The sequence below is a fragment of the Lutra lutra genome, chromosome 6, assembly GCF_902655055.1.
Source record: "Lutra lutra chromosome 6, mLutLut1.2, whole genome shotgun sequence".
Lineage (NCBI taxonomy): Eukaryota > Metazoa > Chordata > Mammalia > Carnivora > Mustelidae > Lutra > Lutra lutra.
The window spans coordinates 10,083,355-10,110,324 of NC_062283.1; the positions used below are offsets into that span (position 1 = coordinate 10,083,355).

Below are 26,970 nucleotides of genomic sequence, written 5' to 3' on the forward strand. Positions count from 1 at the left end.
CCCGCCTTCGCCTCCGCCGCGGCGCTCGCCCCGCCCTGGCCATTTCCGCCGCTGCGCAAGCCGGGGCGCCTGGGGCGGGGGGCGGGGTCTGTGCGGGGGGGGGAGGGGCGGGCCCGGGGGCGGGGCGCGCGGGTCCGACCCTGGGGGCCCGCGGCCACGCCGGAACCAGCTGCAGGCTGCTGGCCGCGCGCGAGGTAGGCTTCCCGGGGCGCAGAGAGGGTGCGGGAGAGTTGGCACGACTTCCTGGGTGCGAGCCTGGGATCGGATTCCGGACTGGGGCGTCCTGACGAGCGTGGGCAGCCCGGCAATCCGCGCCCTGAAATGGGGTTCAGGAAGCAGAATGGGACCTGGGAATAACAAGGTCGAGCAATGAATGACCTTTCTGAATTCATGATTTAAAGTGCCCCCCGAGCATCGTTGTGTATTAGTGGGTTTTTAAGATAAGAGAAGTACTTGCTAAATAGTGAGTGATGCTCTGGGGGCGGGGGCGAGAGCGGGGGTGGGGGAGTGGGAACCGGGGTGCTGTGAATATTCGGTCTTGCTCCAAGGTTGTTAGGCACGTGTATGCATATCTAAAAATTCACTGAGCCGTACTCAAAATCTGCGCACTTTAGAGAAGTTATTATTCAATTTGACAACATTTAAAAATAAATCTAAAGCAGAAACATGTTTTGTTTTTTTTTTTTAAAGTGAGAGAGGAAACCAGACTTGAGAGACCATAGAAAGAGGACTTAGGGGGCCAAACTAGCACATCTGTTTCTTCCGTGTATGGGTAAGAACAGCTATAAACTTCGTCTTTCCTGATCCTTATAACTTGCACCTTTAGCTCTTTATAGAAAGAAACTTGATCTTTCTCTCAAAAAGCACGCGGGCAAGTACACATTGAGATGCTATTAGAACACCTAAGAAGGGGTTAAGTTATGTACATGATGTTAACTTACATTTCTAGTTTGTGTGAAAGGGATAGAATTGTCTAATTTCAGATTGCCCTGGCTCTGTGTTGAAATTATGCTTCCCTTTTAAGTAGAGAACTGGTTTATGAAACCTTGAGCTCAGGTTTCAAAGTCTCTGGCTGACGTTGTAGATGGGAAAACTGTAACTCTTTGGCTTTTCCCTGCTCAATATAATCAGATACTTTCCTCTGACCTCTCAGATAACTGAGAGTCACCTCCTGACATCAACAGGGCCTTGCAAAAGCATTTATTGACAAATATTTTCAGAGAAGAGAATTTATGTTCCCAAAGGTGGGGGGAGGGGGGCTTCACCTTAACTCCTAAGCCCCCTGGAACCAAATTTTGCAGTAGAGGGAACTTTTCCTGAAATGCCTGCTTGTAGGTGATGTTTGCGATTCTCTGATAAATCATTAAATTAGACCTGCCAATAATAGCATGCTAGTATAATCTAAACCAAATTAGTTTCACTGATTCAAAGGGAATGTTAGAATTAATCAAGTTATATTGTCCTTAGTATTACAGAGTTCCCATTGAAAGGACAGACATTTTCCTCATACCTTCAGATAGATTTGCAGTTATGTTTAGGTGTCCTTTTTTTCCCTCAGTTCCTTTGTGTGCATTTTCCCATGCAAAAAGAAACTATGAGAAAATTACTTGAAAATGCAAACTTATGGAATAGAGATAGGACATCAAACCCACATATCTATTTTCACACCCTCTTGAAACCCCACTAGAACAACAACAACGTTTTTTCTTTTTTTTTTTTTTAAGATTTTATTTATTTATTTGACAGACAAAGATCACAAGTAGGCAGAGAGGCAGGCAGAGAGAGAGGAGGAAGCAGGCTCCCTGCTGAGCAGAGAGCCCGATGTGGGGCTCGATCCCAGAACCCTGGCTTGATCCCAGGACCCTGGGATCATGAGCTGAGCCAAAGGCAGAGGCTTTAACCCACTGAGCCACCCAGGTGCCCCAACAACAATGTTTTTTAAAGGCATAAACCACTAGGGTAGAGAGAACAGATGAGGAGATAAATGCAATAAAATTTTGAAATCTAGAAAGCAGATGGACAAGTGGAAAAGGATTTTACAGACTGAAGAAAGCTAAATTCTAAACTATAAATGGAAATAGCCAATAAACATCCCTATTTGCATTATAGAATCCCCAAATGCTCAGGAATTAGAAGAGTTTCCTCCAGGACATAGAAGGGTATGATTGAAACTAGAAACATTGCTTGAAATTCTGCTTCAGAAAAGGCTAAATCCCCATATCCTTTTCCCAGCTTTCCACAACAAGGTAACTGCCTGTCTCTTGTGGCACCAGCAGAGTCTGGGGGAAGGCTTTATCCCCTGCAGAAGGTAAGGACTCTGGACAGGAGAGAGACAAATATATAGCTGGGGATTCGAGTACCATACTGAAAATGGAGACTAGTTGAAAACAGGTAAACTGAATTTTGGGACCCTCTGTCACTTCTATCCTTTCCTCATGTGGCCCCTAAGACTTGATCCTTACAATAGGTGTTGGGAGAGCCATCTATGGAAAGTCTGACCAGTCAATAATAATAATAATAATAATAATAACAACAACAACAAGAACATCTGGGTTTCCACATGAAATGCACTCCTATCCTTACAATGAAGCTTACAGTCAGTGAGCCCACCCACATACTTAAACATCTAATCAACTTTTCAGTACTACTCTTAAACAGGAGCGGATAATAATAATTTTTAGGCATTTGAGGAAAGTCAGAAAGACAGAAGACAAATTAACAGGAAAAGTGACTTGTAAGCAGCAGAATAGGTAGAAAAGAGAAAATATATCCATTCTATATATGAAATAAGAAAATAATATAAAAAGAACATCAGAAACAAAAAAATATGTTCTTGGGGCACCTGGATGGCTCAGTGGGTTAAAGCCTCTACCTTCGGCTCAGGTCATGATCCCAGGGTCCTGGGATCGAGCCCCGCATTGGGCTCTCTGCTCTGCGGGGAGCCTGCTTCCTCTTCTCTCTCTCTCTGTCTGCCTCTCTGCCTACTTGTGATCTCAGTCTGTCAAATAAATAAATAGACTCTTTAAAAAAAAAATATGCTCTTGAAAATGAAAGACTTAATGGCAGGAACGAAAAGGCAAATAAAAAGAAATTTTATTTAAAAATTAATAGAAAGTTAGTAAAATAAAAATTAAGGTGGTGTCTGAGAAAATAGAGCAACAAGATGAAGAGCTGGAAAATAGAAAAAAAAAATATGAGAAATTTGTAATACTAGGTCATGAGGTTCTACTGGCAGAATAAAAGGGATCCCAGAAAGAAATAGAAACACAAGAGGGACATAAATCATCTAAATAATTCAGATTTTTTTCCAGCATTGAGGGATATGACTTCCAGATTCAAAGAACTCAGGAAAATGGTTGAAAACAGAAAGCAAAAAAGAAAGCATAGATTTATGAAATTGGAAAAGCTAGGGGCAAAGAAAAGCTTGCGAGAGAGGAAAGCATATTGGCCTCATGGACTACATCAGAATGTCTTTGAACTTAAGCAACATCTCTGGAAGCTAGAAGACAATGGAATGACTTTTTCAAAATTGTGAGAAAAAAATGATCTCTAACCGAGAATTCTATACCCAGCAAAACTACCCATCAAGGATTGAGAATAGTATGAAGATATGCAAAGTCACAAAAACCTTTTTTCCTATGCCTCTTTTCCAGAAAGCTGTTGGAGGTCGTGTTTTGCCAGTGTAAGAACAGTTTAAAAAAAAAAAAGGAAATCATAGGATAAAAGAATCAGGAGGTTCATCAAAAGATAAAGAAATCTTCAGGGTGATGATCCAGAGAGAGAATGCTAGCTATACAATGAGTGTGGAAAGCACCCAGGTCTGGGAAGTCTCCTCCAAGAGGGTGATTTGGTAGAATATCTGATATCAAAGAAATTGAGAGTATTTTTTAAAAGATTTTATTTATTTGACAGAGAGAGAGAGAGGTCACAAGTAGGCAGAGATAGAGAGGGAAGCAGGCTTCCTGCTGAGCAGAGAGCCTGATGTGGGGCTTGATCCCAGTACCCTGAGATCATGACCTAAGCTGAAGGCAGAGGCTTAACCCACCGAGCCACCCAGGTGCCCCGAGATTGAGAGTATTGATAGGGTTATTGGGGTAACTGGTAGAGCTTGGAGTTGAATTGGTAATGAATACATAGGAATTTTATGAAGGAAAAAGCAAGGCAGTTATTGACTACAGAATAAAAAAGTTGTACACAAAAGGAAAAGTAACCATAGAATACTATGTGCTTTCACTGTGAATAGTATTTACCTGGTCATAGTCATGGATACCCCAAATATTTAATAAAAAATAGGCTGTAGTTGGAGGAGCACGCGATTCTTGATCTTGGGGTTGTGAGTTTGAGCCCCACGTTGGTTGGACAGCTTACTTAAATAAGTAAATAAGTAAACTTTGAAAATAAATAGGCTGTGTCTATGTTGAAAGGCTGGGGAAAATGAGAAGGTGGCATGTGTGTTGGGAAGTTGAAGGAGAGCAAAATGGGTATCATTTCTCCATGTTATCTAGAAATGAAAAATCAAGAAGATAGAAAATAAGCATGCTATTCTGAGATACAGAGTTAGATTTCTAGACTCAGCTAAGGGAGTTCAAGATGGTTGCCTTTCTCATTCAAATGCGGGCTGCTATTTTCACAACTCTGAATCTCTTTCAGTCATATGCATTACAATGGCTAAAAAATAAGAAGTCAGCTCGAAATGAAATGTTAAAAACTGAAGAGCGAGATGCTAGAGAAAATCCTAAACTTACAAAAATTATAAAGTGTAGTCTGCCTCTTTCTTTCTTTCTTTCTTTTTTCTTTCTTTTTTTTGTCCTCTCCTTTTAAAAAACTTAAGCCCTTAGGACTCTAACATTAAGATATAATTCTATTTATTTAAAGATCCTTCCTAATATGTAATAGGAGGAGTACCTCTACCATCAGACTCACTGAAAAGTAATTTTTCAGATGGCTTTTCTTTGGATGTGGAAATAATTTTAAAAGCCAGGCTGCTAAGGACAATAGGTTTATATTTCATTCATCAGTAGACTTGCCATGCCCTTGAATGACAGCGATCTGAATATTCTCGGTACAGGTGTTGGAGCTCTCTGCTTGGAAGGCAAAGGCGTCTCGGGAACCATGGAGGGTACAAGAACGTTCCTTGATGTTAAAGAGTACCCTGACCCAGAGGTACAGAGAGATCGAGTGTTGACTCTGGAAGAATGGCAAGAAAAGTGGGTGAGCCGCAAAATTGGATTCCATCAGGAGCAAGGGCATCAGTAAGAAATGTTCAGTTTATGACAGAGTAACGCTCTATTAGAAACCGACTTTGAGGGGGCCCCTGGGTGGCTCAGTGGGTTAAAGCCTCTGCCCAGGCTCCTGGGATCGAGCCCCGCATCGGACTCTCTGCTCAGTGGGGAGCCTGCTTCCTGCTCTCTCTCTCTCTCTCTCTGCCTGCCTCTCTGCCTATTTGTGATCTCTGTCTGTCAAATAAATAAATAAAATCTTCAAAAAAAAAAAAAAAAGAAACTGACTTTGGAAATCGAAATAGTAATTTAGGGACACATTATTGGATGGCTTTTATGAAGTACGTGTTTAGTTTTTCACGTTTCGGCGTCTCTGCCACGTCACAGGTTGATGGGCAATCTTCTCTCTTCCCAGGGTGTGTAAATAAGAGTGTGACTTGCATTCGCAGGCATCTCAGATTTATGAAATACATTTTTTTTTAGGGCCCTGTAGCATCTGGGTATTGGTCATGCATATTTATATATACAGCGGAAGCCCACATTTATGTATATATCTCTTTATACTGAAGAGTGGTGTTCTTTTTGACAGAGAGAGGGAGTGAGCACGAGTGGGGAGGGCCAGAGGGAGAGGGAGAAGCAGGCTCCCCGCTGAGCAGGGGACCTGATGCAGGGTTCCATCCCAGGACCCTGGGACCATGACCTGAGCCAAATGCATACGCTTCACCAACTGAGCCACCCAGGCGCCCCATGAAAAGTGGTGGTGTCCCGACTTTGCTTGCTGACAGTATGTGTTCAAATGCAAAGTGTTATCTGTGTGGTGGCGGAGGAGAAGTTGAGAGAGGTTATTACAAGAGCTAGGATGCTGAACAATGGATCGGTAGTACGAGGCTTCGGAACTGTAGCAGTATATCTGGGCCAGCGCTAGGTGAAGCGGTCAGGCTTGTTCAAGGCAACCGCCATGACTTTCCAGGGGGCGACATCATCACTGTCATCGTCATCGTCATCACACCTGCACACTGAGTGGTAGCTGGCCATCTCCCTAGAGCCATCCAATGGGTTATCTTTGTCATGTGGGTGACCTTAGGAGAGCCATGTCTCTACGGAAGGAATTAACTACAGAGTTAAACTTCTCAGAGCTTCACGGTCTGAGACCCTGGCACCTATTTACAGACCTTCCCATAAAACACGTGTTGAAAAATTCACTGAGTCCAGACGCTCCCCATCTCTCTTTCTCTCTGTCTCTCTCACACATACACTTTCAGAAAATTAAAGAATTTCCAAAACATCAAGAAAAAATAACTTCAGGTTACTAATCAGGAAAGCCCCGGGGTCAACTCAGATTCCCTACTCACTAGCTACGGGACTAAGTGAGTCGTTTAACCTCCTTCTTCCTTCATATATAAACTGGAGAGAAGAATAAGGTTTTCTACTCTGTAAAGTTATGGGGAATATTCAGGGAGATGATGTATGATGAGTACTTGGCGTCATCCGAGTATAGTCCTTTCCTCCATGCACTGGGCTAACGAAAACAAAAATATATTTTTTCCTCCCCAGGCTATTAAAGAAGCATTTGGATACCTTCCTTAAGGGCGGGAACGGACTGAGAGTATTTTTTCCTCTTTGTGGAAAAGCGGTTGAGATGAAATGGTAAGAGCAAATAAGCATTCATACACTTTCTTTTCTTGATGGCAAATGTGTTGGGTGAATATTTAATAGGATGTAGGTTTAAAAATCCCATTCTCAGGAAATGCACAGGGATTCTTTATGTTCAATAGACTATCACTGATGGGTTCATAGAGATAATATTCTCAAACAGTAAGATACAACACAAACCACTGGTGTGGTCTTGTCTGTATTGGGTTTCTAAGGAAAAAAAAATATATATAGTTTGGAACCAGTGGTGGGGTTTCAGAGGGTACAGAGGACCAGCTTTCTCTCTTATATCTGCAACATCTTTGTATACGGTTTCATTTTTGTAGGTCGTTTAGGAACTTGGCTGAGTTAATTTTAGATATTTTTAATGGAGGTGGGCAGAAAAATTCAAAATGAATTATAACTCTTTGGGCAAGACAATGTGTAGACCATGGTTCAATGTAGCTCTTCCTTCCCACTGCGAGTGCATAGGCAATTATTTTCAAGAATCATTTTATAAAACCAGTGATAAGGAAAGTAATTCTTGTGAGTAATTCTCTGTGAAGAGAATTAGCTTTAGTAAGCCACCATTACTACAGATTACCCTAAAGTCACAAACCCGGCAATCATTTTCTATCCAGAACTCAGCTGCGGTGAAAATGCATGGACACTATTTTTTTTTTTATTTTTAAAAGATTGTATTTATTTATTTAAGAGAGAGTATGAGAAGGAGGAGGGCCAGAGGGAGAAGCAGGCTCTCCGCTGAGCAGAGAGCCACATGCGGGGCTCGATCCCAGGACCCTGAGATCATGACCTGAGCTGAAGGCAGATGCTTAGCCGGCTGAGCCACCCAAGTGCCCTGCACAGATGCTATTATACACACCAAGATGTACCACTAATTTATAAGCTTGAATGTTGAGAATTTTGGCCATTAGGCAGGAAAAAACATTTCAAAGTATTTATAAAAGAGATTAGTATATGAAAATCTAGTAACTTACTTGTCAGGGAGCCTGCTTCTCCCTCTGCCTCTGCCTGCCACTCTGTTTGCCTGTGCTCGCTCTTGCTCTCTCTCTCTGACAAATAAATAAATAAAATCTTAAAAAACAAAACAAAAAAACACAAAAAAAAAACCCACAATATTTATGGGATGCCTGGGTGGCTCAGTGGGTTAAGCCGCTGCCTTCGGCTCAGGTCATGATCTCAGGGTCCTGGGATCGAGTTCCGCATCAGGCTCTCTGCTCAGCGGGGAGCCTGCTTCCCTCTCTCTCTCTCTCTGCCTGCCTCTCCATCTACTTGTGATCTCTCTCTGTCAAATAAATAAATAAAATCTTTAAAAAAAAAAAAGAAAAAATCTAATAACTTAGAAATGCTCTGTTTGCTATATAAATGTAGCTGCCCCAGAGAAACCGTATGTGTTCGGAGCTGGTTTTCCAGGGCAGATGTGGCCTTCTTACAGGCAGCCCACCCACGTGGCTCCACTCGTAGCTGAGCATTTGGGACACGGCCGTGGTGGCCTCAGATTCCGGTGCAGCCACGAAATTAATATTTAAACTATATCACTAGACTTATGCCTCCCCGACTCACTGGACTAGAAGAGTTCTTTGAAAACTACTTGCAGGAAAAACATTAACTCTATAAACAGATTGTCTTACTGTCCTGTCATGAAGTGTTAACAGTTGAGGGCTAGCAGAGGTTTAGAGACAAGATTAGGAAATGGAATGATAAAACAGACAATCAAATGTGCTTGTCAAAATGTGTCCACATGTGTCAAAATGTGCTTGGGGTCTAAAGTCATTTGTAACAAAAACACCAGAACTAAGCCATTACACTGATGGGTAAGTTTTTGTATCAGAGGGTTTTTCCATTTATGTATCTAATTTGTGTCTTATGGTCTGTCAACGGATCAGATGTAATCTCATAGTTATCTATGAGATGAGGCCCAACGGCATTAAAATAAAATGTTTAACATCTTTCCTTAGGTTTTTTTTTTAAGTTTTTTGGGTTTTTTTTTTTTTTTTAGTTTTTTTAGGGTTTTTATTTTTTTGTTCCTTAGGACAATGTAGTCCAACATAATTCAGCCTATGTCAGTCTCTAACAGGCTCTGCTTTTATCTTCAAATGTAAATAAAAATCCTCACAGCCTGGGCGCCTGTGTGGCTCAGGCAGTTAAGTGTCTGCCTTCGGCTGAGGTCATGATCCCAGGGTCCTGGGATTGAGCCCCACATAGGGCTCTCCCCTGAGCAGGGAGTCTGCTTTTCCCACTCCCTCTGCTGCTCCCCTGCTTGTGCTCTCTCTCTCTCACTCACTTTCTTTCTCTCACATAAATAAAAAAAAAAAAAATTCTCACAGCCAGTCTGGGCAACTTCGTATGGAGAATTAAAAAATACTAAATTGTCCTCAAGTGGAGGCACTTGGCTAGCTGAGTTGGAAAAGCATGCAGCCCTCGAACTCACAGTCATGAGTTCGAGCCCCACATTGGGCGTAGAGCCTACTTAGTAAAACAAAAACTCAATTATTTAATAAATAAGTAAATAATAAAATAAGACATTTAAAGATATTCCCTGTATGTTAACTTACAAATTTAGGCAAGTTATGAATGTGTCTATTTTAGAACTATAAACAGTTTATGCTCTGACCTTGTTGAAATTGATAGTCTTGTGTGGGCAAGAGGTACCATCAGTTCCCCTCTACCTCTTGTTTTGAAAATGCTACCTTTAGTCAGACTGCATTGATAAGTCAGGGAACAACTTGAGCATGATGTGAATTTCACATTCGCTTATGTGTCATTTTGTGCCCAAGAAGCTTGAGGTAAGAGCAGAAAACCACACGCAGATGAATGCAGCCTAGTGTGAAGGGACAGGACGCTCCCGGTCACATTCCTCCAGCAGCTCCCGGACACCTAGGCTGATCTGTGTCCTGTGAGCCCCTCCCAGCCACCGAACTTCCCAGTAATATCCCCCCTACCCCCTACAGTGCACAGTAACTAACAAGCTGCAGCCCTGCCAATACTCTGGGGTATTTATATATTTTGTAACCATTTTATATATTTTGTAACCATTTAACATGGTTAAAATACCCTACCACCATTTCTGTTAGGTTTCTGGAGCTCTCTCTCTTTTTTTAAGATTTTATTTTAAAAGTAATCTCCACACCCAACATGGGGCTTGAACTCACAACCCAGAGATCAAGAGTCACACGCTCTACCAACCAAGCCAGCCAGGCACCCCCTGTCTTTCCTCTTTTTAATGTGGCACTGGCAGGTTTGTTTTTTTTTCCCTTATGCATTATTTATTCAGGTTATTTCTAAAGTGTAACTGTATATTTTTGAGAAAATCCTGATTCACAGAGACAAGTGATGGCAAATGTGTAACAGCTTTTAAAAAAAAAATTTTAAATTAGGGGCACCTGGGTGACTCAGAGGGTTAAGCCTCTGCCTTCAGCCCAGGTCATGATCTCAGGGTCCTGAGATGGAGCCCTGCATCAGGCTCTCTGCTCAGCAGGGAGCCTGCTCCCCGCCCTCTCTCTGCCTGCCTCTCTGCCTACGTGTGATCTCTCTGTCAAATAAATAAAATATTTTTAAAAATTTAAATTAAAGCATAATTGACATATAACATTGTGTTTCAGGTGTATAAGATAATGATTTAGTATTTGTATATCTGTACTTACAGAATTTTTTTTTCTTGTGGATGCGGACTTTAAGATCTACTCCCTTAGCAACTTTCAGGTATTATTAACTGTAGTCACCAAGCAGGGCATTACATCCCCATGGGGCTTATTTATTTCATAACTGGGAATTTTGACCCCCTTTGCTTGTTTTGACCACCCCCGACGCCCACCTTCAGCAACCAACAGTCTGTTCTCTGGATCCATGAGCTTGGTTGGGTTTTTTCTTTTGTTAGATTCCACACACAAGTGAGACCATACAGTATCTGTCTTTCTCTGTTTAACTTACTTCATTGAGCGTAATGCCCTCTAGGTCCATTCCTGTTGTCACACGTGGCAAGATTTCATTCTTTTTCATGGCTGAGTAATATTCCTCTGCGACAGAGTTTTTCAATGTTGTGCTCCACCCTCCCTTTTCCCCATAAACCTTTGGATTTTTATGGCTTGATTTTGCATAACATAGTGATTTTTAGGGATGCCTATGTTGCATTATAGCAGAACTGCCTGTGTTTATTTAATTTGACAAAAATCAGTGCTGTGTCACTAACACTGTTTCCTCTGGAGTCCCCGATCCCACAACTGTGGATTCTGTAATTATAAAGCTTACCAGGAAAACACAAGTTATTTGCAAATGGCAGTTAGATAAATTTCTGGATAGTGTTTATTGTCGGCAAACAGAAATTGTAAGATTGTAAAAATGGATGCTAATGTCCTAGAGCCCTATTCTCCAGCATGGCGGCTACTAGCTACCTGTAGCTATTTCAGTTTAAACTAAGTCACACTGGGGGTACCTGGGTGGCTCAGTTCATTGAGCCTCTGACTCTGAATTTCAGCTTAGGTCATGATCTCGGGGTCGTGAGATGGAGCCCCACTGAGCCCAGAGCCTGCTTGAGATTCTCCTTCTCCCTCAGCCCTTTCTCCCCTGCCTCCCGCACTTGGCATGCATGCACACTCTCAAATAAAGTCTTTAAAAAATAATAATAAAACAATAAACTAAGGGCGCCTGGGTGGCTCAATGGGTTAAGCCTTTTTCCTTGGCTCAGGTCATAATCTCAGGGTCCTGGGATTGAGCCCCATATTGGGCTCCCTGCTCAGCGGGGAGCCTGCCTACCCCCCCCCCTGTCTGCCTTTCTGCCTACTTGTGATCTCTCTCTGTCAAATAAATAAATAAAATCTTAAAAAAAAAAAAAGAAAACCAATAAACCAAATCACACTAGCCACATTTCCAGTGCCACTAGCCAGTGTGGTTAGTGGCTGCTGGATTGGATGGTACAGGTGCAAACACCTCCATCAGCACAGAGAGTTTTGAAGGGCAGGGCTGATTTAGAGAAACTGAAAAGCATTTCTAATCCACAGGATACAGGGAGCCTGGGTGGCTCAGTCGGTTGGGCGCCTGCCTTCGGCTCAGGTCAATGATCTCAGGGTCCTGGGATCACACCCCATGTCAGGCTCCCTGCTCAAACAGGAGCCTGCTTCCCCCTCTCCCTTTGCCTCTCCCCCAGTTTGTGCTCTCTCTCAAATAAATAAAAATCTTTTTTAAAAATCCCATAGGATGCTTTTAAATTAGAAACTCTTCTAATCAAACCCATTTGTAAATGTTGTAGATCAACATTTTAAGGTATTAGTTTTCCAAATTTTTAATTTTTCCTGAAGTCATATAAATCAGTTTCTCAGAATTCCATGTACTAGTAAGTTTCAGAATAAATAGATCCACTTCTCTACAAGTTCTATGAAACCCTATGACCCCAAATTCATACAAATCCCTTAAAGTTAAGGGAAATGAATGTTTATAGGGATATACCCTTTTATTTAATACTGTATTTGGGGGGCACCTGGGTGGCTCAGTGGGTTGAGCCGCTGCCTTTGGCTCAGGTCATGATCCCAGGTCTTGGGTTCGAGCCCCGCATCGGGCTTTCTGCTCAGCGGGGAGCCTGCTTCCTCCTCTCTCTCTGCCTGCCTCTCTGCCTACTTGTGATTTCTCTCTGTCAAATAAATAAAAAAAAAAATACTGTATTTGGAATAAAAATGTAAGTGTAAATATATGATTTCATGCAGGTTTGCAGACCTAGGACACAGTGTCGTAGGTGTGGAAATCAGTGAACTTGGGATACGGGAATTTTTTACAGAGCAGAATCTTTCTTACTCAGAAGAACCCATCACGGAAATTCCTGGAGCCAAAGTTTTCAAGGTTTGTCTTTTTTTGGTAAATACCGATTTCCATATCCCCATAAGAAAGGTTTTTCTTAGCATGGGTTATTATACAAGTGTCACATGACTCCACTTTCCCACACGGATTCACCCGGACATTACAGAGTTTAAGGAGCTCGGGCTGAAAAAGATAGGTGATCGCCAGACACGCACAAATGTATACAGCAGCTGATATCAAATCTGTCTATACTCATGGTTTTGGTTTGCGTTTGTTTGATTTTTTAAATTTATAAACAGGCATTTCTGAGAATGTCTTGTACCACACCCTGCGTAAGACACTGAAGAGATAAAAACACAGTCCATGCCCTAAAGAATCTCTTCGCTTAGGAGAGAAGAAAAACACAGAGGAAAGCTGTTTGTCATACACAGAGCTAAGCGTAAAGACACAGGGCAAAATGGGAGCAACAAGGAGCCGGGCATGGTCTCAGATGCCCTGGGAGGCTGGTCCTTCATTCTGAGCGGTAGAGATTTTAAGGAGGAGCATGACTCGGCTGGATTTTTCTTTTGAGACGAACCATCCTTGCAGCCTCAAGGAAGAGAGACCAGATGGGAAGCTGTGAGCGGAGGTCCGGGGAACAGCTCTCAGAGGCTTGCCTTCAGAGGGCCATAGGGCATATAGAGGGACAGGCAGATCAAAGCAATGTTTAGGATGTCAAATGGGCAGGATTTAGGATTAACTGACTGGGGATGAAGAGAGAGCTGAGTTTGCATCTCTAGCCCAGATGCCTGGAATAGACCGCGGAGAATAAAAAAGAAACAAGCTGAGGGGGAAGAGAAAATGAGTTTTGTTCTCAGGATGATGAGTTTGGGGCCCCTGGCTGGCTCAGTGGATAGAGCACGAAACTCTAAATCTCCAGATTGTGAGTTCGAGCCCCATGCTAGGCACAGAAATCACTTAAAAAGAAAATGGATGAGTTTAAGAGAACTATGGAATGGCGAAGTGTAAGTGGCAAACAGCTTTCTGTCTGGGGGGCAGTGGGTGGCGTTTGGGCTAGAAGTGATCGATCTGGGAGTTGTTTTCATCCTGTGATCACAACGAGCCAGAGGAATGATTTGCCTGCTTGGGGTAAGAATGTGGGAATTAAAGACCACTCAAATGAGAACAAGCAAGGCCGTTTTTTGGTTTTTGGTTTTTGGTTTTCTTAGAGGGGACAGCTTCTGAAAAAGCTCAGAGGTAGGCAGGGGGTGGGAGAGCTTCGTGCTGGAAACGATAGGGAGGCCATTTGGAGGCTCTGGACACCAGGGAGGCAGACGTGAGCTAAAGAGAGGGGGCATCCTGTGGGATTGGCTTGGGGAGTGTATTTGGCTTTCTCTGGTTAATCCTGAGTTGGAAGAGGGAAAGGTGATGAAACTTAGGGAGGCTGGTAGTCACGTCATCGAGCAGAGACTGTGGCGTGGCTTCCCAGGCTGGCTGCTGCAGTCGGTCCAAGCTCTCTAGACTGACAGGGTCTGGCCACCGTCCGTTGGTACATTCAGTCTCTCGCAAGGTACTCTGTTTTCTAAATATTGAAACTAATTGCAGGTCAGTAGGAGGCTTAATAGTACTTTATTGTACAGTTTCCTCCCACCCTGTTCTCAAATCATACCAGGAGTTAACTCAGTCCAAAGACGCCAGTCCTGGAGCAGTGGTTCTCAGCCTCGGGGGCACGTGTGCAAAGGGCTCCTGTGGCTCTTACAAAACTCCCGGTCCCAGGGCTCACCCCAGGCCCATCGAATCAGAATCACTAGGGGTGGGGCTCAACATCAATGCTGTTTAAAGCTCCCCAGAGTTGAGACTCACCGGCTATGCTCTCTGCCACCTCGCCTGCCCCCCTGGGTGGACCCCCACAGTGCTTCCAGACTGGACTTCAGAGACCCTTCCTCTACTCGTAAACCCCTGTTGGTACCTAGTTCAGAATACGATCCAACACGTGCATGACCTGACTTCTCCTTCCTTGCCCTTCACCCAGCCCCCAGGCTTCTCACATCCCCTGGACCCAGTGAAATCCATGTCCCTTTATGCCCCAGGACTGTGCCTCCAGCCTCCCCTCCTGTAATGTTAGCAGACGCTCCCCGGGCAGCTCCCCGCTCCATCTTCTGAGTCCCCACGTTCCCAGCAGGCAACCAGAACTGCCCAGGCCATCCGGTCCTTAATGCATCTCCCGCCCACACCTCTCTGCTCTACTAGGCTGTCCTCACTGTGGGCAGAGCCCACGTCAGATCCGCACCCCCTTCCTAGAACCCAGGGTGGTTCTGTCCACCAGGGGCTCTGGCAATAAACGCCCACTAGCCGATGAATGAAAGAGAGAAAAGCCAGGAGTCCACACAACTGTACTTTGCACAAATGCCTTTCAAAGTATCTGACCTTCCTCTATCAGCCTGCCTGGTCGTGGATTAACTCGTTTGTTGACCTTTAACAGTGTCAAAATATCAGGACTCTGCTAAAGTCAATATCGCTAAAACGGAACAAGTCCCCCAAATAATTGCTAATTCATCTTCAGGGTTAACCTCTCTATGATTTTTCTCTTTGAGTGGATCCCAGAAAACCCCAGACAGGCCAAAAACAAACAAACAAACAAACAGACAAACAAACCAAAAAGTCCAAGTAACCAAACAAACGCAATGAAAGTAAAAAACACAGTGCTGTTTATAAAAATTATTTACAGTAAGGTCTTATTTTATTTCCCATTAAAAAAATTTCTTTGCTACAATTACATTCTTCATGTTTCATTCCATATTCTCTCCCCACCACCTTTGCTGTGCCTTTCCCCTCTTATCTTTCCTCAACCATCCAGGTAGCTCCTAACTAAACAGCTTTTTTTTTCCCTTGACTTTCATTACAGAGCTCTAAAGGGAACATTTCGTTGTACTGTTGCAACCTTTTTGATCTTCCCAGGTAGGACTGAATCCTACATCTGTACTTTGAATACCCTGAGTGCTCACCAGGCAGTGCTGGGGGAAGGGGGGCTTTTGCTGACCCGTGCCCAGTTGGGGTAGCATGGATGGGAGTCTCCGGCCTGCATTTCTTCGGATCACAGCCTACCGTGTCTGCACACTTGATAGCTTCATCCTTGAATAGCTTCCAAAATATGGAGAACATTGTTATGACTCGAGGCTGGGCGGGGGAAGGAAGGATGAGCAAGACAGTGTCTTCGCTTCACACCTGATCAGTTACAGAAAGGACTTTCGAAGTATAGAAGGTGGTCTTACCTCCTGAAAGGCCCTGATGCTTCCTCGGGGGGCTGGGAGCAGGTTGTCACAGATTGCCCTGTAGCTCTCCTCTGCGCTCCCAAGTCAGAGCAGAAGGGGAAGGCTACTGCCACCAGCTCCTAAAGCTGGAAGGAGCTCCTCACACCCACATTCACGCATCCCTGCAGAAGTGGGAAAAGCAGCCAGAGATCCGGATCCCTTGACAGCTGGTGCGATACCAACATGCGCCACTAGGGACGCTGTGCTGCTTGTTGGAGACTCGATTTTTTTCTAACGTAAGATGTATTTCTCTTTCTTTTTCTTTCTGCTAGAGCCAATATTGGCAAATTTGACCGGATCTGGGATAGAGGAGCATTAGTTGCTGTGAACCCAGGCGATCGTGAGCGGTTAGTAATTTGGTTTCTTTAATTACGCTGGCTTTCCCTTTTGGGTCTTCTTCATTTAACATGCTGTACTTTTCGTGAGCTCCAGAAAATCAGTTAAGACTTCCACTAGTTTGAAACAGCTTCTTGTATCTGGAATTAGAAGACCTAAATTAAGTACCATCTTTGTGTAAAAAGGATAGGATTTGGCCATGGCCGTGGGGAGCTGGTACCGGCTTGCGGCTCTGTCACTTCTAAGCTGTGTTGCCTTGATCCAAGTACTCAAGTTCTCTGTTGACTCCTCTGCAAGATGGCGGAGTGTCTGCTAATAGGGCCCCCACTTCCCTTACCCCCCCCATCACTAACCTCACCTGGCACCTGTCTGGGGCACTTGCCATGTGATAGGCATTGCTTGAAACACTCTATCAACACCTTCAATCCAACAAACAACCCTGTGGGGCGTATGCCCCATTATTCCCATTTTACAAATGGGGAAGGATGGAGCGTGGAGCCTAGCATGGAGCTTGAGTTATGGTCAAAGAGATCAGGTTGCTTGACCGAAGTCAGGCAGCTGGCACACAACCGAATCCAGACTCAGACCTGGGGAGTCTGGTCGAAGCCCACAGTCACCATCCCTGCCTTATTCTCCCTGCAGGAGTTGGGGGATTAAAGGGAAGGACGGATGTGGAAAGTGCCTGGCTATTCTCCATAGCTGTCTGAGTATTAGCTGCCATTATGTCAGAGCTTTGGTTACTGATGATTTTGACCATTCTTACTGTACTTACTCTTATGAGAAAATAAAATTAAAACATAAGAAAGCATATGGAGTAAAACATGGCCGCTCCTAGGTACTTTCCAATCCAAGTATCACTCCTGTGCTTACTTGGAGAGAGCATATAAATGTTGAGTTATATCGTGGGATGGAGGCCAACTCTTAACACATGTCCAAAGGCTTGCATCCACGTCAGTGAAATAAAATTTTTATTTCTTAAAAATCAATTATCTCATGAGTCAAAGCCGATTGCCAAACCTCATCTTCAAGAAGACCATGCCACACTTTCTTTTTTTTCTTTAAAGATTTTAAGTAATCTCCACCCCAATGTGGGGCTCGAACTCACAGCCCCAAGATCAAGGGTCCCCTGCTCTACTGATGGAGCCAGCCAGCCATGTGCCTCTCATGCCATATTTTCTTTTCTTTGCTTTTTTTTTTTCTTTTTTTTTCTTTTTTTAAGTAGGCTCCACACCCAGCCTGGAGCCCAACACAGGGCTTGAACTCACAACCTTGATATCAGGACCTGAGCTGAGCTCAAGAGTCGGACACTTAACTGACTGAGCTACCCATGAGCCGCACACATTTTCTTAATATATATTTTCCTTTAGTGATAATTCACACTCCTGTGTTCCTTTTTCTTTCTGTCGCTACTCCTCCTTTTTCTCCTCCTTCTGGAAGCTTCCCCTTCCTCACACGCCTAGAGGCCGTCATTCCCTAAGGGACCATCCTCAGCATTTGCTTGTGTCTGCCTGTCCCTTACCCTTGCTTCTTTCCTGAGCCCTTCAATTCTGTTACTTTCATTCAGTCATTCAACAAACATGTATTAAGTTCCTGCCATGTTCTAAATACACACTGTGCCCCATGTTAGGGAAATGATGGAACAAATCGTGCCTGGTACCTGCCTTTCTCCTTGTTCTATTTCCAGCTCTGGTCTTCACCTGGACATCCACATCACATTTCAACATCTGCTTTGCATTTCTTGTGTGACGTCCGTGTGCTTTGGCAACTCACAGTATCCCATGCAGCCGCTTTGTTTCCATAAACACCACGTATGTCTACTGAACCCACATCTGCTGGATGCCTACCCTTGTCGGTGTTTCCCTCTCCCTGATGATGTTTATCCTTGTCTTTGATTAGTCCTTGCAGGGGCTTGGATTTGTGGGCTCAAATCCACAGGGAGGGGAGCAAACTGGAAGTCACAGAGCTCACTCGAAGGGCAGACCAGGCACACTGTCTAATTCCCCCCCTCAGCTGGCACTGTCTACGTCTAGCACATAGTAGGAGCTAAACAAACACTTGTCAAATAAACGAACGAAAGCCCACTAGGCTCAGAGCAAAGGAAATCCACTGTTTCCTACCAGCCATGACCACCTCCTCTGTCCTAGACATAAAGGCCATCTAAGTGGTACCACAACGAATCGTGAGACCCATCTAGAAGTCTTGTTTAAGGCGTTCAGTTCTAGCTTAGCCACAGTCTCTGTGTCCTCCCTGGTTCCTCCTCTCTCTTTTCTCAAAGCCCAGCCCTGTGTGTGTGTGTGTGAGCACAGTCCCAGGCACACCTGAGAACACGTTGGCCTTCATTACCAGAATAACAGCTTCTGTCAAGCCAGCAGAAAAATACGTTTCTTTATCTTCATCCTGGTACTTCACATGTTCGAACTTTATCTCATTCCTGTCATTAATACCTGCTTTGATGGCACGCAGGCAAGTCCTGAGCTGTTTGCTGCTGGGCCCCTCAGCTGTCTGGCTTGACATAAATCACTGGGGCAAACCTCTCTCATTTTTCTGAATTTTTTGGAAAATGGTTGAGAAAGTCTGCATTCCAGAGGGAAGGAAGTGTGTCAGTCCCAGGACACCCGGCCAAACCAGTCTGAGTGATCACCTTCATGGGGACGGCACTTCCTCCTCCTTTTTTTTTTTAAAGATTTATTTTTTCATTTTGAGAGAGACAGTGTGAGCGGGTGGGGGGCATAGGGAGAGAGAGAGAATCTCAAGCAGAACTGAGGGGGGAAACCAACACGGGGCTCAGTCTCCCGACCCTGAGATCATGACCTAAGTGAAACCTAGAGTCATTTGCTTAACAGACTGAGCCACCCCAGTGCCCCACTTCTTCCTTCTTCTTAAGACCAACAATCAGAAAGTTAAGGTTTTTCTTTTAAAGATTTTATTTATTTACTGAGAGAGAGAGAGAGAGCACACTCGCGAGCATGGGGGAGGGGCAGAGGCAGAGGGAGAGGCAGGCTCCCCGCTAAGCAGGGAGCCCGATATGGGACCCTGAGATTGTGACCAATTGTGACCGACCCCAGACGCTTAACTGACTGAGCCACCCAGACGCCCCAGGGTTTTTTGTTCAAAAGTTTACTTTGGTCCAGCACTTTCTCTTGGAAGGATGTGTGACCCCCTTGAGCCAACCCTAACTGGGGAAGTCAGCTAAAGAGAATAAAAAAACTAACCTGGGTGCTTACCTCACACCACGTTCTAAGCACTTCATGTGTGTAAACTCATCGAATAGGCACCACAACCTGTGAGTAGGTTCCTAGTCTCATCCCCATTTTACAGATGAGGAAACTGAGGCCCACAGAGGTTAAGAATGTGTCAAGCTCATGTAGCCGCTAAGCGGAAAGGCTGGGCTTCAAGCCCTGGCATCTGGCGAAGCCCACACTCCTAGCCCCCACGTAAGCCCCTCCGTCCCCAGTTTCTCACAGAGCCCGGGGCAGGGGTCACACTTCATCCAAGCCCAGCAGAAATCCGAGTGCCTGGAGCCAAGGCGCCTCTCTCAGAGCTGGGCAGGCTGTCCGTCTCTGTCTGCCTGTCCCTCACGGCACCTCTACCTCCCTGTGCCCGTCTCCTCTGTCCTGCCCTGGCCATTCGGCTTCCCCACCTCCTCCACCTCTGCTCCCACATGTCTGACTTCTTACAACCCCCGGGGCCAACCAGCACACCCCACGAGAGCTCCAGCTCCAGCTCCAGCACAGTGACAACAGCTAACCAGCACCGCCTTCCTGGGGCTCTCGGTTCCATTTCCCAGCACAGTCATCAGACTGGCTCAATGTGGAGACATTCTATACTGGGCCCAGGTCCTGCTCCTGATCACTGTGCTGATGGGCCCCGTCCCAGGCAGTGCCCCCGTTCTGAACCCATCAGACCTGGCCAGGATGTGGCATCACCTGCACCCAGGACACCTACACAAAGGACTGGGCCAATAACACCCAGGGTTTACGTGGTATTTGGTGGGCTTTGATTTCATACTCCCTTGAATTTTTTGTCTTTTTTTTTTTTTAATCTATTTATGGGGCTGGGGACAGAAGGAAAGAGAGAGAATCCCAAGCAGACTCCCCACTAAGCCTGGGGCCAGACGGGGGCTTGAGCTCAGGACCCTGAGATCATGACCTAAGCCAAAAACAAGAATCGGAAACTTAACCCAGTGAGCCACCAGGTGGCCCCGTTTATTAGTCTTGTCCCTCTCCAACGCGATAGAGGAAAGGGGTTGTGTTTTGTACTTCTCACACATGCCCCTGGATATTGTTATCAATAACCAATAACCAGCCCCCCAGGATACTGTTAAGCTGCAGCATCCCAGGCCCTCCAGCAGACCTCCTGAATCGGGCTCTGAGGCTAGAACTCAGGCATTTTGGTTCCAGCAACGCTGGGGTGACTAGTCCCCAGCCTGGTCCGGGACATCCTGCCCCAGAGCTTTAGTGCTGTGTGTGTGCGTCCAGAGACCCGCATCAGGCTGGAAGGAGCCTCTGCTTGGCTACAGGTGACATCTTCCAGTCTGATGGGCTCTGGAAGCCCACCCCCATTTGAGTCCTGTCTTTACTCTTGCCCAGCAAAGGCAGGTGATGGAATTTGCTGACTCTTTCTGACATTTAGGATGCGAATTGACTTCAAGGGGTTGTTACGAGAATGAAACTCAGTCATGTAGAGGGCCGTGAACCTGGTTTCCCTCCCTGCCTCTCTCCCCCTGCAGGTTTTGCCTTTGTGGAGAAATGTAACCCTTACCTTGTTGTGTTCCTTTCAGCTATGTGGATGTCATACTGTCCCTAACGCGGAAAGGGTTTCACTACCTCTTGGCCACTCTTTCTTATGATCCCACTAAACACGCAGGTAAAGTTTTTTTTGTTTTTCTTTTTTCTAAGATGTTGCCTCATTTCCTGATTTAATTCTATGACACGGATAGCACCACTGGCTCCCAATTTAGATCACAGGAAGAATACTGCTTTTTTACTCAGGAAGAAAAGTCTGGTTTGGGTAAATGGAAACTATAAACCTTTTTTTCCCTCTTCCCACGTGATACAAGTTTTTCTTGTCTTCCGTTTCGTTCATGGTTCCCAGCTCAGACTATGGAAGACAGGGAGAAATGGATGGCCCTAATATAAAAGCGAGGTCTCATGAACTTTGGAGTAGGAAGAAGAGAGACTGTTTGCCCTGGTTGAATATAGCCTGTATGTTTCATCCCTGCTGTGGGGGACGTGTTAGGTGCACGCCTGCAAACACACACACACACACACACCGCCTCTAGGACAACGGTGAGGCATGGATGTGCGGCGACAGTAGGTGTGCAGAAAAATCCCTGCACTATTATGGCTTTTTACTGCTGAAATTTTACAATTTATTGCATTCTTTAATAATGATCGTTGTTTTGAACTTATCAAAGTGAGGTTTTCTTCGGGATTCCTTTTGATGGGTTTCAACATTGTAGGCTTAACCTTTGCCGTGACTGATCTTTTATTTCCAGGAAGAAGTGAAAACCAAATACATAGACTTTTATTGTAAAAATCACCTTTTTGATTTTTTAACAGAGTTCTAAAAATTTTTTTAAAGTGCGGCTTTTTATAAATAATTACATAGGCTCGTATTTTTTTTTCCTGTTTGAGTAAATCAGATCTTAAAAGCTCATTAAAAGATGAGCCCTAGTGTCCATAATTAAGTCTGGAACAATCAGATGGAAATGGAAATTAATGGAGACAGACCTCAGCCCTGCTAATCTGGTTTAAATTCCATTCCTGAACAGGAAGCTTAAGGCAGGGCTTGTGGGCAGAAAACACAACAGGCTCTGTCTGGGGCTGGAATTTAGAATAGCTCTTGAAAGGAGCAGAAGCTAAATTTTCTTTAAAGTACATGGCCTGCAGCAAACTGGGAGGGATGTGTAGAGAGTGATTGAGTGTAGGAGTCACTGGAAATCAATACTCCAGAAGATGAAGGAAATGCCAAGGAATTTGTTAATGAACTTCATTCTGATTTTAAAATTCCCAAGTCCCTAAAACTAGACAGCAGCATGCAAAAGAATGAAACTGGACCACTTTCTATACACAAAAATAAATTCAAAATGGATAAACGATCTATATGTGAGACCTGAAACCATAAAAATCCTAAAAGAGAACACAAACAGTAACTTCTTTGACACTGACCGTAGCAACTTCTTACTATGTGCGTCTCTTAAGGGAAACAAAAGCAAAAATGAACTATTGGGACGTCAGTAAGATAAAATCTTCTGCACAGCAAAGGGAAAAATCAACAAAACTAAAAGGCAACCTTTGGAATGGGAGAAGATACTTGCAAATGACACAGCTGATAAAGGGTTAGTATCCAAAATCTATAAAGAACTTATAAAACTGAACACCCCCCAAATTAAATAATCTTGTTAAGGAAAAGGCAGAAGACATGAATAGACATTTTTCCAAAGAAGACATGGAGATGGCCAACAGACACAGGAAAAGATGCTCCGCATCACTCAGCATCAGGGGATACAAATCAAAACCATGATGAAATATCACTTCACATGCCTGTCAGAATGTCCAAAATTAACAACACATCAAATGACAGGTGTTGGCGAAGATGCAGAGAAAGGGGAGCCCTCGTGCACCATTGGAGGGAACGCAGACTCATGTAGCCACTCTGGAAAACAGTATGGAGGTGCCCCAAAAAGTTAAAAATAAAACTGCCCTACAACCCAGCAACTGTACTATTCAGTATTTACCCAAAGGATACAAAAATACTGATTCAAAGGGATACATGCACCCCAATATTTATTGCAGCATTATTTACAACAGCCAAACTATGGAAAGAACCCAAATCCCAAATGTTCATCGAGTGATAAATGGATAAAGAAGATGTGGTATGTAGATATAGGGTGGAATATTAGTCATGAAAAAGTGAAATCTTGCCATGTGCAACAGTGTTCATGGAGCTAGAGATACAATGCTAAGCAAAATAAGTTAAAGAAAGATAAATACCATATGATTTCACTCATATGTGGAATTTAAGAAACAAAACAGATGAACATATGGGGGGGGGAGAGAGAGAGAGAAACCAGGAAACAGACTTTTAAGTGTGAGAACAAACTGAGGGTTACCAGAGGGGTGGAGGATGAGTGATGGGTATTAAGGAAGGCACTTGTGATGAGCACTGGGTGTTATAGGGAAATGATGAATCACTAAATTCTACACCTGAATATTATTCTGTATATTTACTAACTGGAATTTAAATAAAAACTTGAGAAAGGAGGGCACCCGGGTGGCTCAGTGGGTGAAGCCTCTGCCTTCGGCTCAGGTCGTGATCTCAGGGTCCTGGGATCAAGCCCTGCATCGGGCTCCCTGCTCAGTGGGGAGCCTGCTTCTCCCCCCTCTCCCTATGCCTGCCTCTCTGCCTACTAGTGATCTCTATCTCTCTCTGTCAGATAAATGATAAATAAAGTCTTTAGAAAATTAAAAAAAAAACTTGAGAAAGGAAAAAAATAAATAAAAGATCCCAAGTCCCATGTCTGGCCCGGCCATGTTACCGAAGCTGGAGACAGGCGCCCAACGCTGGCATCCCCCGGGTAAGCCTGTCTGCTTCTTCGGTATGACACATGCAAAGGAAGTAGCAGAGGAATTGGTCACATCCTTACCAAGCCAAGAATTAAGCTGAGTACAGAATAATTCTACCTAAGTCCCAGAAATCAGCTGAGCAGTGGGTCCTGAGAATCTCTTTAGAATTAGATCTGCAAAAATTCCTCTTCACCTTTCTCTTTTACCTAGGCCCACCATTTTACGTTCCGGATGCTGAAGTCAAAAAATTATTTGGTAAGTTATTTCTATTTTAAATAAAGTCAACAATTAGCCGTTTGAGCTGTTACCACCGATTCATCTCTGGAAGTCTATAAAATCTGGAAGCCAGAAACCCTTTTACTGAAGAATATTTTATCCGAGAAAAGGGACCAATCTCTGTCATACGCCTTTTTAGCTAAGTGGTTGTGCTTGTGTGAGAGGCATTTGAATTCTTCCAGACAGAACGTGTGTTTCATTCGGGTCTTAGGAGTTCTAAGTGGTAATAGCAATCCAGAGGTCTGTTTGCCCTTAGCGTTTCCCCATTTTCATTAAAAACAAAAGTGGGGTGCCTGGGTGGCTCAGTCGCCTAAGCGCCTGCTTTTGGCTCAGGTCCTGATCCCAGGGTCCTGCCTGCTCAGCAGGGAGCCTGCTTCTCCCTCCTCCCTCTGCTCCTCCCTCCTCCCTCTGCTCCTCCCCCACTCATGCGGGTTCTCTCTCTCTCTTGCTCACTTTGTCAAATAAATAAAACCTTAAGAAATAACTTCTTAAGAAAAAAAAAAAGAGGGGCACGTGGCTGGCTCAGTTGGAAGAGTATCTGACCGTTGATCTCAGGGTCATGAGTTAGAGCCTTACATTGGGTGTAGAGATTCTTTTTTTTTTTTTTTTTTTAAGATTTTATTTATTTATTTGACAGAGAGATATCACAAGTAGGCAGAGAGGCAGGCAGAGAGAGAGGGAAGCAGACTCCCCGCAGAGCAGAGAGCCCGATTCGGGGCTTGATCCCAGGACCCTGAGATCATGACCTGAGCCGAAGGCAGAGGCTTTAACCCACTGAGCCACCCAGGTGCCCCTGGGTGTAGAGATTCTCTTAAATAAAACTTTAAAAAAAGAAAAGAAAAATCTTCATAACACTACTTTTATAAAATGATTTGATGAGTTTTTAGAAGAACCCTGATTGCATTGTTCTTTTTTTTTTTTTTCTTTAGATCATTTATTTATTTATTTGACAGCGAGAGAAAGAGACTCGGCAATAGAGGGAACATAAACAGGGGGAGTGGGAGAGGGAGAAGCAGCTCCCACTGAGCAGGGATCCCGATGCAAGGCTTGATCCCAGGACTCTGGGATCATGACCTAAGCCAAAGGCAGACACTTAACTGACTGAGCCACCCAGGTGCCCCACATTTTTTTTTTTTTAAGATTTTACATATTTATTTGAGAGAAAGTGAGTGCAAACAGGGAGAGGAACAGAAGAAGAGGAACAAGTAGACTCCAGGCTGAGTGCGGGGCCCAACAGGGGGCTCGATCCCACGACCCTGTGATCGTGACCTGAGCCAGGATCAAGAATGAGATGCTCAACCAAATGAGCCACCCAAGTGCTCCTCCATTTCCTTCTTCATTAACAATTTTGCTTGTTTCCCTTTCTTCTTGTTGTAGGTTCAGTATGCAACATTTGTTGCCTTGAGAAGGTTGATGTTTTCGAAGAACAACAACATAAAAGTTGGGGAATTGACTGCCTTGTTGAAAAGTTGTATCTATGTACGGAAAAGTAAATGAGACAAGTAAAAAGTGATATCAACATGTTTTTGGGCAACTGACGGTTATGCTAAGGCGAGAAACTATACTGGATTGCTCTTGAAAAAAACTGTTTATAAATCACATTACAGATCTTTGCTCATAAATGTGTATAACTTTATAGAAAATAATACAACTAAATTGTTAAAGTAGCTACCTTTAGAAAGGAAAGTGTAGTTGGAGGGGGTCAAAGATTATACCTGTTTTACTTGTAGATTACAAGAAATTTTTTACAACCAGCATGTGTTGTATAATTTTAAAAAATTAAAAATTAAAGGGGCTCCCAGCTGTCTCAGTGGGTGGAACTATGTGAATCTTGATCTCAGAGTCATGAGTTTGAGCCCTACATTGGGTGTGGGAATTACTTTAAAAATCTTTCAAAAAAAATAATTAAAAATTTAAAATAATTTTTCAAAATAAATTAAAAATAATAAGTGATTTTTAAAGTAAAAATAAAAATAAATGCAATGCACGAAACTTAAAGAAACAGAATAGGCAGAGAAATGGATACTTTTTATGAAATTTAGAACCACTGAGGCTATGTAACACTTTACTAAGGTTCAAGGTAAAAGACCAAGAAATTTATACGAAATATTAGCTTTACTGTAAACCCTCATCTTATCCTCAATCTGAGCAGCCCTTTTCATTTTTTTTCTCCTTAGATAATTTTATGGGTAACAGAATCAAGAAGCATATTTTAAAAAATATTAAACAAACCAACCTATATGGAAAAGGATATTTTCCCCAAGCCGTTAAAAAAGTACAAATTTTGGGGGTGCCTGGGTGGCTCAGTGGGTTAAAGCCTCTGCCTTCGGCTCAGGTCATGATCCCAGGGTCCTGGGATCGAGCCCTGCATTGGGCTCTCTGTTCAGCAGGGAGTCTGCTTCCTCCTCTCTCTCCCCCTGTCTCTCTGCCTACTTGTGATCTCTGTCTGTCAAATAAATAAACAAAATCTTAAAAAAAAAAAAAAAGTAACAATTTTAAGAAGGTTTTTCTCTAAGTTTGGCAGGGTTTTTTGGTTGTTTTGTTTTTCTTTGTTTAATCTTGTTTAAGTGCTAACATCTTACGAGCTACAGTGTACTTGGGGCTGGATTCATGACGGTTCCTTGATTCACAGCTTCTCTGTTTTTCGTTAGCATCACATTTTGTTATCTCAGACATCTCTCTCCCGTACAACTTCATACCCAAATGATCGGGATTATTCAGCTCATGTTAATAGGATGGTGTGTATTATTAAAAAAAAAAAAAAAAGGCGGTTACTTGGTGTGTGTGTGTGAGAGAGAGGGAGAGAGAGAGAGAGAGTGTGTGTGTGTGTGTGTGTGCGCG

The 26,970-nt window shown here is 43.8% G+C and overlaps 1 protein-coding gene across 2 annotated transcripts; it reads left to right on the forward strand.

Annotated features, from left to right (window-relative positions):
• The first annotated feature begins 113 nt into the window (after nucleotides 1-113).
• On the forward strand, nucleotides 114-25,777 carry TPMT (thiopurine S-methyltransferase). Of its 2 annotated transcripts, XM_047734816.1 has the most exons (10): nucleotides 178-194; nucleotides 691-772; nucleotides 5,069-5,252; nucleotides 6,774-6,866; nucleotides 12,569-12,701; nucleotides 15,544-15,596; nucleotides 16,222-16,296; nucleotides 21,066-21,151; nucleotides 24,064-24,108; nucleotides 25,507-25,777. In XM_047734816.1, exons 2-10 carry the CDS (start codon nucleotides 769-771, stop codon nucleotides 25,620-25,622), a joined length of 789 nt encoding a protein of 262 aa, XP_047590772.1. In that variant the 5' UTR covers nucleotides 178-194; nucleotides 691-768; the 3' UTR covers nucleotides 25,623-25,777. The 2 variants fall into 2 exon arrangements, with proteins under 2 accessions (XP_047590773.1, XP_047590772.1); XM_047734817.1 differs by lacking the exons at nucleotides 691-772; nucleotides 24,064-24,108; nucleotides 25,507-25,777 and adding an exon at nucleotides 21,373-22,030 and having other exon boundaries at nucleotides 114-194.
• The last annotated feature ends 1,193 nt before the right edge of the window (nucleotides 25,778-26,970 follow it).